The 13,981-nt window shown below is 56.4% G+C and overlaps 1 protein-coding gene across 5 annotated transcripts in view; it reads left to right on the plus strand.

Annotated features, from left to right (window-relative positions):
• Positions 1-13,981, plus strand: part of SMG6 (SMG6 nonsense mediated mRNA decay factor) — a 105,697-nt gene that overhangs the window by 80,869 nt on the left and 10,847 nt on the right. For 3 of the 5 annotated variants that reach the window (XM_021551030.3, XM_085557385.1, XM_085557386.1), the window contains exons 14-15: positions 6,819-6,995; positions 9,924-10,073. In XM_021551030.3, the coding sequence (XP_021406705.3) occupies positions 6,819-6,995; positions 9,924-10,073 (327 nt within the window). The remainder of the gene's footprint in view (positions 1-6,818; positions 6,996-9,923; positions 10,074-13,981) is intronic. The other 2 variants (XM_085557384.1, XM_021551031.3) reach the window with 1 other exon arrangement.

Genomic DNA, 13,981 nt, shown 5'->3' on the forward strand with positions numbered 1-13,981 from the left:
AGCAATCCTCCCTTCCTCCACCGAAGAGCCTGCTAACCACTTTCTTATCTGTCTGAACTCTGCAAAACAATCTCTGGCAAGGCAGGCATCCTCCGAAATGGCAGAGGAAATAAATTCCCCCAGTCCCCGAAAAGGAAAAGACTTGGAGGCTCCTGCGGCAGGGAGAGCAGCCCATGCCCTGTGAAAGCTGTCAGTGGTGCCACGGTGGCTTTGCTGAGGATAAGGAGCTTGCCTTCCTCCTTCCCCAGCCTGGGACCACAGGTTGGGGGCAGGATTTCAGGGATTTGTCTTCCCCTGTTCATGTTCCAGTAGGATTTGCAAGGCAGGAGCAGAGCAGGCTCCTTTGGACTTGGCTTGACTCGTGGCCTGACTTTTTCTTTCCTTGGGAAGTTTGGGAATGTGCTGGAGGTTGGACTGGGAGACAGGAAGGCACTGAGGTGACTGTAGCAGGGAGTCCCTGTGTGTGACTCACTGTTTCTCCAGGAGTCATCTGCCTCTTTCACAGCTGTGATTTTTCAGCCCCTCGTTCACATGACAGACAATTTAAATGTGTAGTCCTGTGCTCAAGCCTTCACCTTGAAGAGCAGAAATGCCCTGGATATGTCACTGCTGTGGGGATCAGCACATGTGGCCATGGTGGGTGGAAGAAAATTCTTTCTCCAGTGAAAATTCCTGCAAAAATTCCTGTAGTGTCTGACTGGAGGCACCATTTTGTTCTGTGGAGGAGCCCACAGCCTCTGCTGAGCTGTTGGCACCAATGCCTGAGGACATGAGGAGAATTAGACACTCACAAACCAGATGAAACATCCCCATTACTCACTGGAAGCTTCCTGTACCCCATCATCTTCTCTAGGACTGCTCTGGGGATAAAATTAAACAAGCTGAAGAGCCACCTCCTGCCTACGAGGTGTTGGATGCAGCCTGGAGCCAACTGCTCCGTGCTGCAAATGCTGCTGCTCCCTGGATCTGACAAAGAAGTTCTTTAGCACATTTAACAGGTGAGTAAGACATTAGGGCAAGTCTTTCCAAGCATCAGTGAAAGCCAAAAGCTTGGTTTGGAATCCAGCAGGAGCTTTCCTCTCCAGGCTGTGCAACTCCAGGGCAGCAGTTGGTCCTGGGCTGGGCTGTGTTAGCTCTCCAGGCCATCCTGGGCACAGGAACTTTAGGTGGATCTGGAGGATGGTTTTTCATCTGGAACATCTGCTTTGGCTTTGGTGTTGACTCTTCCACAAAATTAACTAAAGGTTCCTGCAGGATCCCCAGAGTTATTTTGGCTTCAAGCCCTGGAGCTGCTCACAGCTTCCCCCATGTCACTGAGTCTCACCCTGCTGTCCTGCAGCTGCCAGCAGTGACAGGTACCAGAGCCTTGGCAGGAACCTGTGCAGGCTACTCAGGGCTTCTTCTGGTCTCTGACCCCAAAACCCGTGTGACTCACCTCAGATCCATCACTTTGCACCTCTATGTCACCCGTGTGTATTCTCTGCATCACTGCACTGGATGAGGCAAGCCCAGCAAGCCCTGGGGATGGTGGGCAGCTGGCTCACTTTCCATGCTGCTTTCCAGCTTTAAAGGCCAGTCCTGGCTGATCTCTGTGGCCTTTAAAGCTGCAAAGAGAACTGTGTGCCAGGCTAAAGCACATCTGCTGTGATGACTTGTCTGAGACTGTGTGCCCCAGTGCAGAAGCTGGAGCTGTGCCTGAGTGAGGCCAAGATGCTGGGAGAGAGTTTAGGATAAGACATGGCCACACTTTCTCTTTGGAGAGTGGTTCTCCATCTGTAGCCACAGGGAAGAGCAACTGGAATGGTTCTTCTGGACTTCTCTGTCTTCCTCTCTCTGATGGAGCCTCTGGCATGGATGTAGCAGATCCTTTCCCCACATGTGCTCTCTGGTTGGTGCACAGGATCTGCAGTGAGATCCATCCAAGCCAGAGGTGCCTTGGTTTGGTCCCTGCTGCAGCCACAGTTGCTCTCTTGGGTCACACACACCACTGCAGGCAGGAGCTTGCTTGTGGGCTTAGTTGAAATTAAAAGTTTCTCTGAGAGACCTGTGCCTGCAGGCAGCTCTCAGCTGCTGAAACCAGGGTTACACCCAGCTGTGAGTGCCTCTGCCCAGCTGGGATGGACACCTTGGTCCTCCCTACCCAGGAACCAAACGCCTCCAAGCTGTATTTGGGGCTGGGCAGAGCAAGGGGCTCCTCGGGTGGAGCTCAGAGAAGTTGGGCTGTGTTGAGTCCAGGGTTGAACCCACCCAGCTTCTGTGCAAGCCTGTGAGACTAAAACCCAAGGCAGGCGCTTTCCTTTGTGCTCCTCCTCCGAGCTGGCTCCCCAGGGATGGGAGGAGGCTGCTGGGGCACAGGGAGGCACTGAGCCATGGCCTGCCTGGATGTTTTGCAGGGTCAGTGCAAACGTTTCAGCTGGGCAGTGCAGTCGCTGCGTGGTTTAGATTGTTTGGGGCTCACTTGGTCTCAGCATCGTTCAGCTACTTCAGCTAAGACATGTTTAAAATGATGTGGCAAAAACAGTGTTATCCCCACTCTGGATCGTGCTGGAGCTTGGCTCCGAGTCCCAGGCCTATCCCGTTCCCATCTCCGAATCTGGGATGGGATCTCTCCATGCTATGACTCAAACTTCTCATGTCCTTTTCCCCTTCTGAATCCAGCTGTCAGGATGTGCTGGTGTCTCCCCCTCGCACATCGGAATGCAGAGTCGGCAATGGCAGCCTGTCCTCTGAGCAATCACTTCTCCAGAGCTGCTGCCTCCTGTTTCCTCATGGAGTCTCAGGTTGGGAGAGGGAGAAGCTGCCGGGATCCCTGCACACACCTCCAGCAGCAGCGTGGCATTGCCAGAGGACGCGGGGCAGCCCCTCCAGACCATGTCCCCCCCGGGATGCGGCAGGGCTCCCCTGGCCAGCTGGCTGGGCTGCCGGAGGCTCTTTGGACTAGCTGAAGGAATCTGCATTCCTGCCTCCCAGTTGTTTGCTCTTTAGGACGCTGTGTAAAATTAACAAGTTGTAAAAGTTGATTGAAGGCGGCGGAGGGTGTGACAGCGATTTTCGGAGCTGCGGGAGAGCGGTGTGCGGGGCCGGCCCGGGGGCAGAGGCGCGGCTCCAGGCGCTCCTGTGACCCAAAGCGAGAGCGGGGCTGGTTTCTGGTGGTGTCAGCCCGCCAGCATCAGGTGCAGGTGTCCCCTCGGGCACAGAGCTCACAGCTCTCAGAGCAAGCCCTTCCCTCCTCTTAAATCTCCTGGAGGACATGTGGTGCTCTGGTGTGGGAGTCCTTTGCCCTCCACAGCGCTCAGGGAAGATTTTCCCCTTCTGCCTGTTTTATGAGTGGGGGCAAATACAGCTGAGACCATAGAGGGGATCAGCTTCATTAGATCTGGGAGCCCCTGGTTAGACTGGGGAACCCCACTGACTGCTGGCAGGAGGTGACACTGTGAGGTCGTGGTGGCACTGGCACTGCAGAGTGGCTTCGAAAACACAACAGCTGGTACAGTTAATGCGCAGCCCTGTGGGTCTCAACAGGCAGCTAGTGTGTGTTAATGTGTGTCCCGCTGTGTCTTACTCAATGATCACTATGTTAATGTGTGACCCATGAATTAGCAGTTGGCTAATGAATCTCTGGCAGTGTGGCCAAGCTGGTGGTGAGCCTTTCTGATGGAGCAGGAGATTGGAAACATCTCCCCTCCAGCCCCAGTGAGATCAGGCTGGCAATCAGGGCTGCTGCAGCCGAAGCCACCTCAGTCCCACGCTTGGCCCCCGGCCACGTGTCCCCGAGAGGCACCGCGGTGGCGAGGTGCTCTGGGGTGGCTCTGGGGAACTGAGCCCGGGTCATGGACGGGGGCACCAGACCACTTCAGCAATTCTCATTTTCGGTTTTCCTTTGAGAACGGCTGCGTTCGTGTCAGGCCTATTTTCATACCCAGCAGTGACTCGGAGCCAGGCTTTCGGTTCCTGCTGTCGCACTGCACAGAGGGGGAAGGGCTCTGGGGTTGAGGTGTCTGCTGCCACATCACCAGAAACATCCCCACCGTGTCATTTCACGCTGCCATTCCTTAGGGAAGGTCGGGCACAGCTCCTGCTGTCCCCACCACGCCCCGCTGGCATTGCCACGAGCGCCGGCGAGCGCCTCGGCAGCCGTCGCGGTTATCCCGGCGCTGCCGCTCACATTTCCACCCTGAAACAGGAAGTTTCTGACCAAAGCAGGTTGCTCGGCGGCACGCAAGGTCCCTCTCTGCCGTTCCAGAGAGCCCTGGGTGCCAGTCACGGGTCACTTCATTCCCAGCCTGGCTGCCGGCAGCCCGGGGCTCTGCCGCGTCCTCCCCGAGCAGGGCTGCACGTGACAGGGATGTGCAGAGCGTTCGCTCCTTCCCTGTTTTTCATTCATGTGGGCTGGAAAAATGTGTTCATGAGACGAGTTGCTGTGGCATTATGTCATGGGCCTTTGGTTGGGCTCTTTTCCCCCCAGCAGATGAGCTGGATTTAAGCATGTGCTGTGCTGGCTTGGCAGGAAATCTGGTGTTTCCTACTGGTTTCTTCTTCAGGGGAGGAAGGAGTGATCCCACCTGCCCTTGTCCCCAGCCCCAGCCAAGGGTGAAGGGAGCTCTTCTGCATTTTGCCCAATCATTCTTGATCCAAGAGGCTCAGATTTAAGCCTTCGTGGAGCAATGGGTGCACTGCAGCTGTGTCAGCACTCAACCCCTCCTAAAAACCTCATGGATGTGGCTTTTATTTCTAGAGGTGTCTTAAGAAATCTCTGAGGAATAGGGTCAGGATGGGGCACCCATCTCTTCCCTGCCTATAAAGGCAGTTCCTGCATCCCCTTCCCTGCTGTTGCTGTTCTTGGCTACATCCTGGCATCCCCTGGCATGTGGCTGGTGGTGGTGGGCACTCTGCTCACCCAGCAGCCTGGGCACAACAGAACTGCAGATACCCAGACTGGAAAATCCCTGGGCAGAAGTTACCCCATGTGAGTCAGGCTGGGTCTCCATGGCATTAACCCATGGAGCTGGGGGTGAAGCCAGTGGTGAGGTTTCCACCACTTCCCTCAGCTGCAGCCCGGAGCTCTCAGAGCTCTCAGGAACTCTCAGGAGGGATGTTTCCCATGACAGCCATTCCCACTTTGCTCATGTTCTCTTTCCTTTGGACTTTCCCCTGCACACAATCATTCCTAAAGGAGAGCCAGGAGGTTGGGAATGTTCCTGTGGTGACACATGCAGGGATTGCTCCTGGCTAGATTGCACAAGCAAAAGGCTGTCCTGGGAAAGAGGATCCCCAGCAGCTCCTGGAGCTGTTGAGCTGGTGTCACCTTGTCCTTTGCTCCCCATGGCACCATAGGACACTTTATAGGTGTAGAATCAGCAGTTATGAATCCTTTGGTCCTCAAAATACTAATTCTTGTGATCACCCTGCTCACACCACCTTCCTGCAGCAGCAGCTGCCTCTGTGGGGAGGACAGGGCTTCTCCTCCCATGCAGGTACAGGGGGACAAAAGGATTTCAGGGGGACACCTTCCAACAGAGGCAACCCCAGCTGCGGGTGCACGAGGGTGGCTCGCTCCGGCAGTAGCCGAGGTGGGAGGTTGGAGGTCAGAGGAGGGTCAGGTTTTTGACACGCACGGCAGCGACACGGTGGTTAAAATTAGCCTGCAGAGAGGAAACTGGCAGTGCTGTGGAAGAGCAGAAGTTTCCTCTCACGGCAGCCTGGTGCAGTGGGGCCAGTGCCACTGCCAACCCTGGCTCACCCAGGCACAGCCCTGCTGGGCACAACCAGACCAGGACCAGGCCTGGCATCACACGGTGTGTGTCCTGGCTGTGAGCTACCTGGCCCTCTGCCCACCTTCAGAATGCCAGTCCTGGGAGCCTGCAGAGACCGTTTTGGCATGGGGGTCTCTGAGACTGCTTTGGTCTACGAGCACAGCAAACCCAGGGTGGTTTGGGGGCAGGGAAAACTCAGGCGTCAGCACAGATTTTGTGTCCATAGTGCGCAGCACTTTTAATCTTGTTTGCTGACTTTCTCCCTATAAATCTGCAGCTCCCTGGGGGTGACACCAGTCAGCAGGAAGCACCAGGGGAGAGCTGTGCAGGTGCAGAGCCCTGCTGCAAGGGGACAAGGGCTGAGCCAAGGCCAGGCGTGGCAGAGGTGCCGGCTGAGTCTGTGCCGCGTGGGACAGGGCTGTGGAGGCACCAGGCTCCCGTGCTCTGGAAACTCCATTTGAGAGCCTCATAAATTGGATAATTACCCAAGCTATTGAGTTTCCTTCAGGCTAGATCCGTCCCAGCCTCCCCAACAGGGCTCCCCAGTTGGTCTGTGAGATGGGCCCGTGGGACGGGGTCAGGCTGGAAGTGAGATGGAGCTCAGGTTTTCTCAAATGCCCCCACCCTCTCACTCTCACACCTGCATCCCTCCATAGCTTTTAGGGGGGAAATCCAACAACGAAGCCAAAAGGAAGCAGAGGGATAGGCCACATCATTGATCTGTCATGGTTCAGCAGGATTTTCCCCCATTTGCTGGGGCTGGGCAGGGGGCTGGCTGTGCCCTGGGAGTCCTGCAGCCCTGGAGTGCTCAGAGGAAGCAGCACAGGATCGGCGCTGAATGTCCTGACTTTGCCTGCCTCCTTTTCCCTGGGGACTACAAAGCAAGGCAAACCCCTTCCAGCCATGTTTAGAAGAGGGGCACCCCTCACATCCCTGAGGTGCTGCCTGCATCCCACTGGGCCTTCTATCCCAAACATTTCCCCTGGGTTGTTACTCATCCGCTCCCCTTTGCACTGACTTTGTTTTCCTTTCCCTCTCCCCAACCCCCTCGTCCTCACCCTGTAGGTTATTGCAGCCGACTGCAAGAGGGTCACAGTTCTGAAGTATTTCCTGGAAGCCCTTTGTGGACAAGAAGAGCCTTTGCTGGCATTCAAGGGTGGAAAATATGTGTCAGTGGCACCCGTCCCAGACGCCATGGGAAAGGAAATGGGAAGCCAAGAGGGAAAACAACTGGAAGATCAGGTACCGTGAGGGAAGAGCGCGCCTCGGTGAAGGAAGAATCACCCCTGTGGGGCCCAGCCTCTGCCTGCCCTGCAGCTCCCGCTATTTATAGCTGGCCTAGCTGCGTGTGCATTTTATGGGGAGAGGCAGGGGGGGGTGAATGGTGCACAGCCCTTGTCTCCTGAGTGTGCTTCGCTCGTGCCCCTTCCTGCCAGCCCGGCCCGCCCGCCTCTATCTCGCACGCCGCTATGAGTTCCAGATGCTGCTTTCTTCATACCCAGGCTGGGGGCAGCTTTAATAACGTGCAGCACCACGGCCCCGGGAGAGGAGGTGGGCGAGGGGGTGTCAGGGTTCAGCTTCAGGATCAAGTTTATAGCCGTGGAGCTCGTTGTGGCAGAGGCCTGAGCTCCAGCCTCCAGCACACGTACAGGAAGAGCTGACATTGGCGCCCCGTCCCTCCCCTGCCTCTCACATCCTGATGTGATTAAGGAATTCAACTCTTGTTTTTCTGCCCTTGCTTGTTCCTGTAGGCCTTGCTTCACTCCAGGCTCCGTGTGTGTGTTTAAGGGCCCTGCCAGCTGCTCTGCAGGTTGACTCCTTTCTTCTGTTTAATCTTGCAGTTGGAAAGGCCAGGGAAACAGGAGAGAGGAGCAGAGGCGTTGGGAACGGGAGGCTGGGTGGCCTGGTGCTGCCAGGCTCACTCTGGCTCCCTTCCCTGAGCTGGGGCCGGGCACTCAGAGCCAGAGGGATGTCACCCTGAGCAGGGACAGCACCTCCTCTCTGTCCTATGGGAACTGAAAGTCAGAAAGCTCAGAGAAGCCCAGAGCAGTGCTGTACTCAGCACCCTCCTTGTCCCATCTGAGCAGGGGACAGCAAATCCCCAGGCAAAAGTTGTCTCTGTAAGGTGGGAGGCCTGGATCTTTGTCCTGTTCTGGAGGTGTTCAAGCTGGCATGTGGGATATGGGGGAATGTTTAGGTTCTTCCTAGTGTCATGACAGGGAATGGTCCTGTTCTTCAGAATCCTCCTTTTGTTGGCTCAGTCCATCCAGTTCCTGCTGTGAGCAAGCACAGTACCAGGATATCTCCCTCCTGCCCCATCCCCACAGTCTGTGCTCAGCTGTGGGAATCTCTCCATGAGCTCATTGTGCAACCCTGCAGCTTCCCTCTTGGGCTCTGATCTCAAGGGAGCTTGCAGCTCACCAGAGTGACCACCAGCACTGTGGGGCAAGCAGGTCCTGACCCCCCTCAGCAGAGCTGCATCAGACAGAGGCTTGTCCCTGAGGCCCTGGTGTGACACTGTCGCTCTGGCAGCATCCCCCCCATCCCCTGTGGTCCAGGCTGTCCCAGCAGAGGGAAGTGAGCCTGAGGGCTCCCATCTTCCTCGTTCCCATGGCTAAAAGGTCACAGGGAGAGAAGAGAAGGTGGTTCTGTGGGCTGGGTGAAATGATTGAGTGCACGACTGTGCAGCACTGGGGTTGTTCTAAATTAAGACCACGAGTCCCTTCTGCTGACACGTGTGGTGGCAGCCTGCACAGGGCAGGGAGTGTAGCCCTGCTCTTAACTCTCTATGCAGGATCTGTCTCCTGCAGCCCTCCAGGGGCTCAGAGCAGGTTTTTCCAGCCAGGTGCCATCTGGAAACCCTACCCAGCCCCATCACAACCCTTGGATTTTGTGCAGAGAAGGGAGGATGAGTAGTGGCATGGCTTGGGAAGGCCACCATGATGACTGGGGAGCAAGTTTGGCTCATGAGGTGAGGGGTCTGCATGCAGCAGTGGAGAGTTGGGCTCCTGGGCAGCACATGTGGGACACATGTTGAGGAACAGGGACTTGGGGGCTCTCCTTTGGGTGTGGAATGGCTGGGGAGAGCAGCAAAGCTTGGGCAGAACATGTTGTGAGTGATGCCCAATTAGACACCAGCCACCACCTCCCACCCTCCTGTATCCCAGAGATTTGTGTACGTGGGGAAATGCCAGTGTGGCCTAAGGTAGGAACAGCATGGTTCCTTCTGGGGTCTCCAGTTGAGGCAGTGCAGGCACACTGGGAACGGTCTGCAGAACTGGTGGGGAACCTCAGGGCAGAGTCTCTAGGAGAGGAAGAAGATGCAGTATGGTCCAGATGTGGTGGTGTGGCCAAGGAGGTTGGAGAACCAGGGACCCTTGGATTCAGCAAAGATGAGGTTCCTGGACAGCAGGAGCATGGCAAAGGCTGACTAGAATTAGGCTGGAAATGTTAACAGAGGAAGTAATTAACTGTTGAAATGAGTGACCTTGAGACACAGTGGATGTTCCATCATGTGGAGTTTTAAAATCAAAATATTGAACATCTCCTTCTGAAACATCTGTTCCAGACCAACTGGAAGTTTTAGGGTGGGTGCAGGAATCTCCCTGGACTACTTAGAGGTCAAAATGGAGAAGGGCACCTGAGTTTGTGGATCTGAGGTTCCTGTCAGGACGAGAAGCCCATGGGATGAGGGAGCAGTGTTAGAGCAGCCTGGTGCAGGGAGGTGGGAAGAAGCAGCCTGAACAGGGATGTGCAGTCTAAACAGCCAGGCAAAGCAGAGAGACAGGGAAATACCATGATTTCACAGAACTGGAGGCAATAAAACATGAGTGACTCACCCAAGGCTGTGGGAAGAGTTTTCCAAGGTGAGGAAGAGGGTGTGATTTTAGAGCAGAGCATAAAGCTGGGCTGCCCCTGCCTAGCCTGGTTGCTGCCTTTCCTGCCCATTACCTCCTGTCTCACCTTGTCATTTCCTGAAGGTTTGCTATTTATTTGGCTTCTTTTGGATGTTTAGAAATAGTCAGTCACCCATCAGCAAGGGGTGATGGACTGCCTGGCAGGGAATTGTCTGCTGGAAAAGGAAGAGCAAAACAAGAATGATCCCTGCCACCAGCATCCCCTTACAGTGACTGCCCTCTTGTTTTTCTCTCTTTCTGCATTTCCTGGAAGAAGGAGGATGATGTGAGGATTGAGGCCTTTGAAGATGACTCTGAGACTGAAGGCAGTGGAGGAGAGATGGACATCAAGGAGCTCAGAGCCAAAAAGCAAGCACTGGCCAGGAAAGTCGCTGAGCAGCAGCGCCGTCAAGACAAGATTCAGGTAGGATGGGCTGATCCCACCTTGCTGTGCCAGTGGTGCACAGCTGTTTTCCTACCATGCTTCAAAGGCTTCTTGAGATGTCCTTAACCTTAACCTTCCTGGGTGTAATGCCACGTGCTGCCTCTGTGAAACCCAGCAGCAAACAGCTTTGGCCCTTTGGAAGGTCCAGATCTGGGTTGCCGTCCGCACCCTGGGTAAGACCTGCCCTCCCAGGCCTTGAAATGAAGGTTTTGGAGACCCACTTGAAGCCAGACACAGCTTCCCTGTGGAGCTGCCAGCACACCCAGGAGTGGCAGGGCAGTGCTTTAGCTGCTGGCTGTAGTGCTGTGTGTGCCAGGCAGCGAGCTGTGCCCCAGGGCAGCGGCTCCTCTGCGTGTGTGCAGTGAGCTGTGCCCCCACCCAGGGCAGAGGCTCCGTGACAGCGAGATTTGGTGAGAAATCAGCCTTCCTGTGCAACGGGGCACAGGCAGACAAGGGAGAGGGTGGGACATGAACAGCAGAGTTCATGCGGGAGCCAGCGGCGGAAAAATAAGTCTGCGAACGGCTGCTGCAGCCAGAACGTTGCCATCGTTATGGGGACAAACAGACGGGATGCAGGTGATCCTGGCCTGGCTCTGGCCTGATGAGAGCATGTTTCCCAGTGGGAGTTGGTGAAGTGAACTGGTTGAACTGGGAGCAGCTGCCTGGCGATGCACCCTGTTGCTTTAAGAGCAATCTCACATGCATGGATGGCTGTTGGCTGCCTCCTCGCTCGCAACCCCTCTTCCTCCAGCCTCGCGGCCCAGATGAGGATTTCTCAGCAGAGGAAAAATTCTCCCTGGCTCCCCTCCCCCTCACCTCCGCCCTCTCTAATGCCCAGGGCCCTTCACTTCCATAATTCTTCATTTTCCAGCCTTGAACGTAAGCCAGACACATCTGTCTGGCCATATGCGTGAACTCTGCAGTGTGTGCCGAGGTGGTTGTAAAACAGGGCTGCTGAAGGCCCTACTGGGAGAGCCTGCACATGTGTACCCTCGGGCTACTGGCGCCGGGCCCAGAACCACTGCGCTTCGCTTTTCCAAACCCACCCCAACCTTTTCAGATTTTGCCTTTTTTCTCTTTTTTCTCCCCTTTTTTTTTTTTTTTTCTTTTTTTTAATTTCAATTCAGAGCAATCCATATCAAGGCGAAGGTAGAAGTTTTGTGTGCAGGGAGGGAGGGGCCGCCCCCACAAGCGAGTCCATTATTGTTGGCAGGTACCTGGGTCACGTTAATACGAGGAGGAAGAAAGCAGCAACCAAACGAGTGAGAGATTGGAGAGATGGGCTGTAAATTAAAGCGGCCTGAAGCCTCCCAGCCTCCCATGGTTGTTAAGCGGGAGGTGTAAGTAAATTCCCCACTTCCCAGTGCCTTGTACAGACACAGCAAACAGGAACTGCACATGTTCGGGGAGGGCAGCGCGCACAGAGCCCGGCGAGCGGCGCAGCTGCAGCGGGGCCCCCCGGGATGGCCGCTGCCCATTCTGCAGGGAGAGTGGGGGCTGCCTGATGTTGTCAGGGGCTTTCTCCCCCCGGCCTGCTCCTCCCTTCCTCCTCAGCCGTGCTGGGGCTGATGCTCGCAGGCAGAGAGAGGTCAAAATGAGGGTGTGGGCAGCTTCAGGGGCTGCACAGCTGAGAGCTGAGGTGCAGTTGGAGTCTGAAGGCGCGGCGTGGAGGAGAAGTCCTTGGGGCTTCGGTAAAGTCATCCAGGCTGTAGCTGGATGGGAATGGATTGGAGCAGAACATGTGTGCTTGCCCCAGTCCTCTCCCTGCCCGGGTACTGACCACGCAGCTGCAGCAGCAGAGGAGCTGGGGTGGAAAATGCTGCCGGGGGAGGCCAGGTTGGAGCCAGCTCAGCATCCACCCCCTCCACTTTCCCTCTTAATCTGTGATCCTTTACCTTTCTGCTCTTCCCAACACATTTAGTGTTTCATGGGAGCCGGGGACCTTTTCTCTTCCCTGTTACAGCCTCTCATTCACTGCCCACCTAGGGAATGTCAGCTGCTCTCCAAGTCACCCTTTCATTTTTCTGGGACAAGCCACAGCTCCATCCGAGTCCAGCAGATGTGGCTCCTGGCTCAGCACACAGGACTCAGCTCCCCACACAGCAGTGAGAACTGGGGTCCAGGTGCTGTGGCTGCCTCCTGTGGAATCTCTGATGGTGTGTGCAGTCCCCCAGGCTGCAAAGCCTTCATCTCTTGGCTGTGTGTTTTCTTTCCATGCCCAAGGAGAGCACAGTGTCACGGCCTCACCTGGGACTTGCAGAGTTGTACTTCTCATGGATCAAGTCGCTGCCTTCTCCCCCCTGCAGGTTTTCCTGCCTTTGCCCCGTTCCCCAGTGTCTGGCAGCCCAGCTGTGCTGCTGATTGACACCTTGAGGGGGATTTGAGCTTCACTGCTCTCCTTAGGTCCCTGTCCCTGTTCCTGGCTGTCTGCAGGACTGTGGCTTGAGCTGCTGGGGAAGCACAGGTCCAGGCAGGATAAATGGCAATTGGGGTGGCCCTCAGCCAGCACCAGCTTTAGAGGGAACTCAGCTCAGCTCCATTCCCTTACACAAGCACAGACCTCAAAACCATTACTCTGAGAGGAAAGATAGAACAGAGCAGGGTCAGGTTTCTCGTGTCCCTGGTCAGCTCTAGATGCAAAGCAGCTGCCTGGCTCCACTGCCAGCCTGCCACTGCCCTCACCACATTCCCACACGGGGACAGAGCTGGTGACAGCTGCTGACAGCAGAGATGGATCAGCACCAGGTGAAAGACCGGGCACATCCCTGGCTGCTGCTCAGGTGTTCAGAGGGAGGAGAGACCAGGCAGGCAGGTGGACAAGAAGAGGTGGCAGCAACACTGCTGGGGCAGCCAGTGCTCTCATCAGGGCTGTCCCCAAGCCACAGCCTGTCCTGCTGCTTGGCCAGCCCTTGGTCCATGCTGTTCAGCGTCCCCTGTCCATTGTGCCGCCGCTGCGCGCTGGGAGCGGTCGAGTTTCCTGACCGGTTGAAAACATCCCACCTGAAACATAACAGGCTCTTCCTCTGGATGCTGCTATTGTTTTGCTCAGCATTACAGAAGCAGCTCAACCGGGGCGGCCAATTATGACATGTCTTCCCAAAATAGCTTCTCTCCTGTCCCTTCTGAGCCCACGGAACGGCCGCCCCCTTAAGATGCAGCCGCTCCTTTGTGGCGGTAGTGTGAGTAAGTGGCTAAATTTAGCCGTGTCCCATTCACGCTCTCCCTCCCCGCAGGAACAATGCCGCGGGCGCACACGCGCCGCTCGGCACCTGCCTGGAGCGGGTGCGGAAGGCGCACACCCACCCGCGACGGCTCCGCCACGGCGGCGGCCCCGGTGTGCTACCAGCCACGGGGCACGTTTACTCCCGAGGAAGACGCTGGGGACGAGCCTTGGGAGGAGGAAGCCCTGGAGCAGAGAGGCTTGGAGGAGGCATTGTTCTCGGTCCTGGAAAATCCGATCCCCGCGGAGAGCGTGGGGTTGGAAGGGGCAGCGGCGCCGGCTTTCGCCGCGGTTGGGGAGAGGGTGGTGGCTGGGAGAGAGGTGGTGGCAGGATGGTGGTGGCCCTTCCGTCCTGGCTGAGCGGCGTGACCCCGTGTGACCTGTTGCTTTTTTTCTCTTTGGCCTCCCTGCCATCCTGGCACCACGGGCAGAGGAGTTCTGGGGTCCGTGTGTGGAGCTCCACGGTCCACGCGGAGCCTTCTCCTATTCTGTGCTGGTGGTGGAGGCTCTCAGTTCGCCCCCCTGTCGCTCTGCACAAAGTCCTGGCTTTTGGGGGACCCTGCCCACTCTGGAAGCCCTCACCCGGGCATCAGCTTCCGGGGAATTCCCCAGGTGATTCCAGCTGATGGACGAGCTGGGAATTTGGGACTGCGTGTGCAGGAGTGTC

The sequence above is a fragment of the Lonchura striata genome, chromosome 19, assembly GCF_050655825.1.
Source record: "Lonchura striata isolate lonStrDom1 chromosome 19, ASM5065582v1, whole genome shotgun sequence".
Taxonomy (NCBI): Eukaryota; Metazoa; Chordata; class Aves; order Passeriformes; family Estrildidae; genus Lonchura; species Lonchura striata.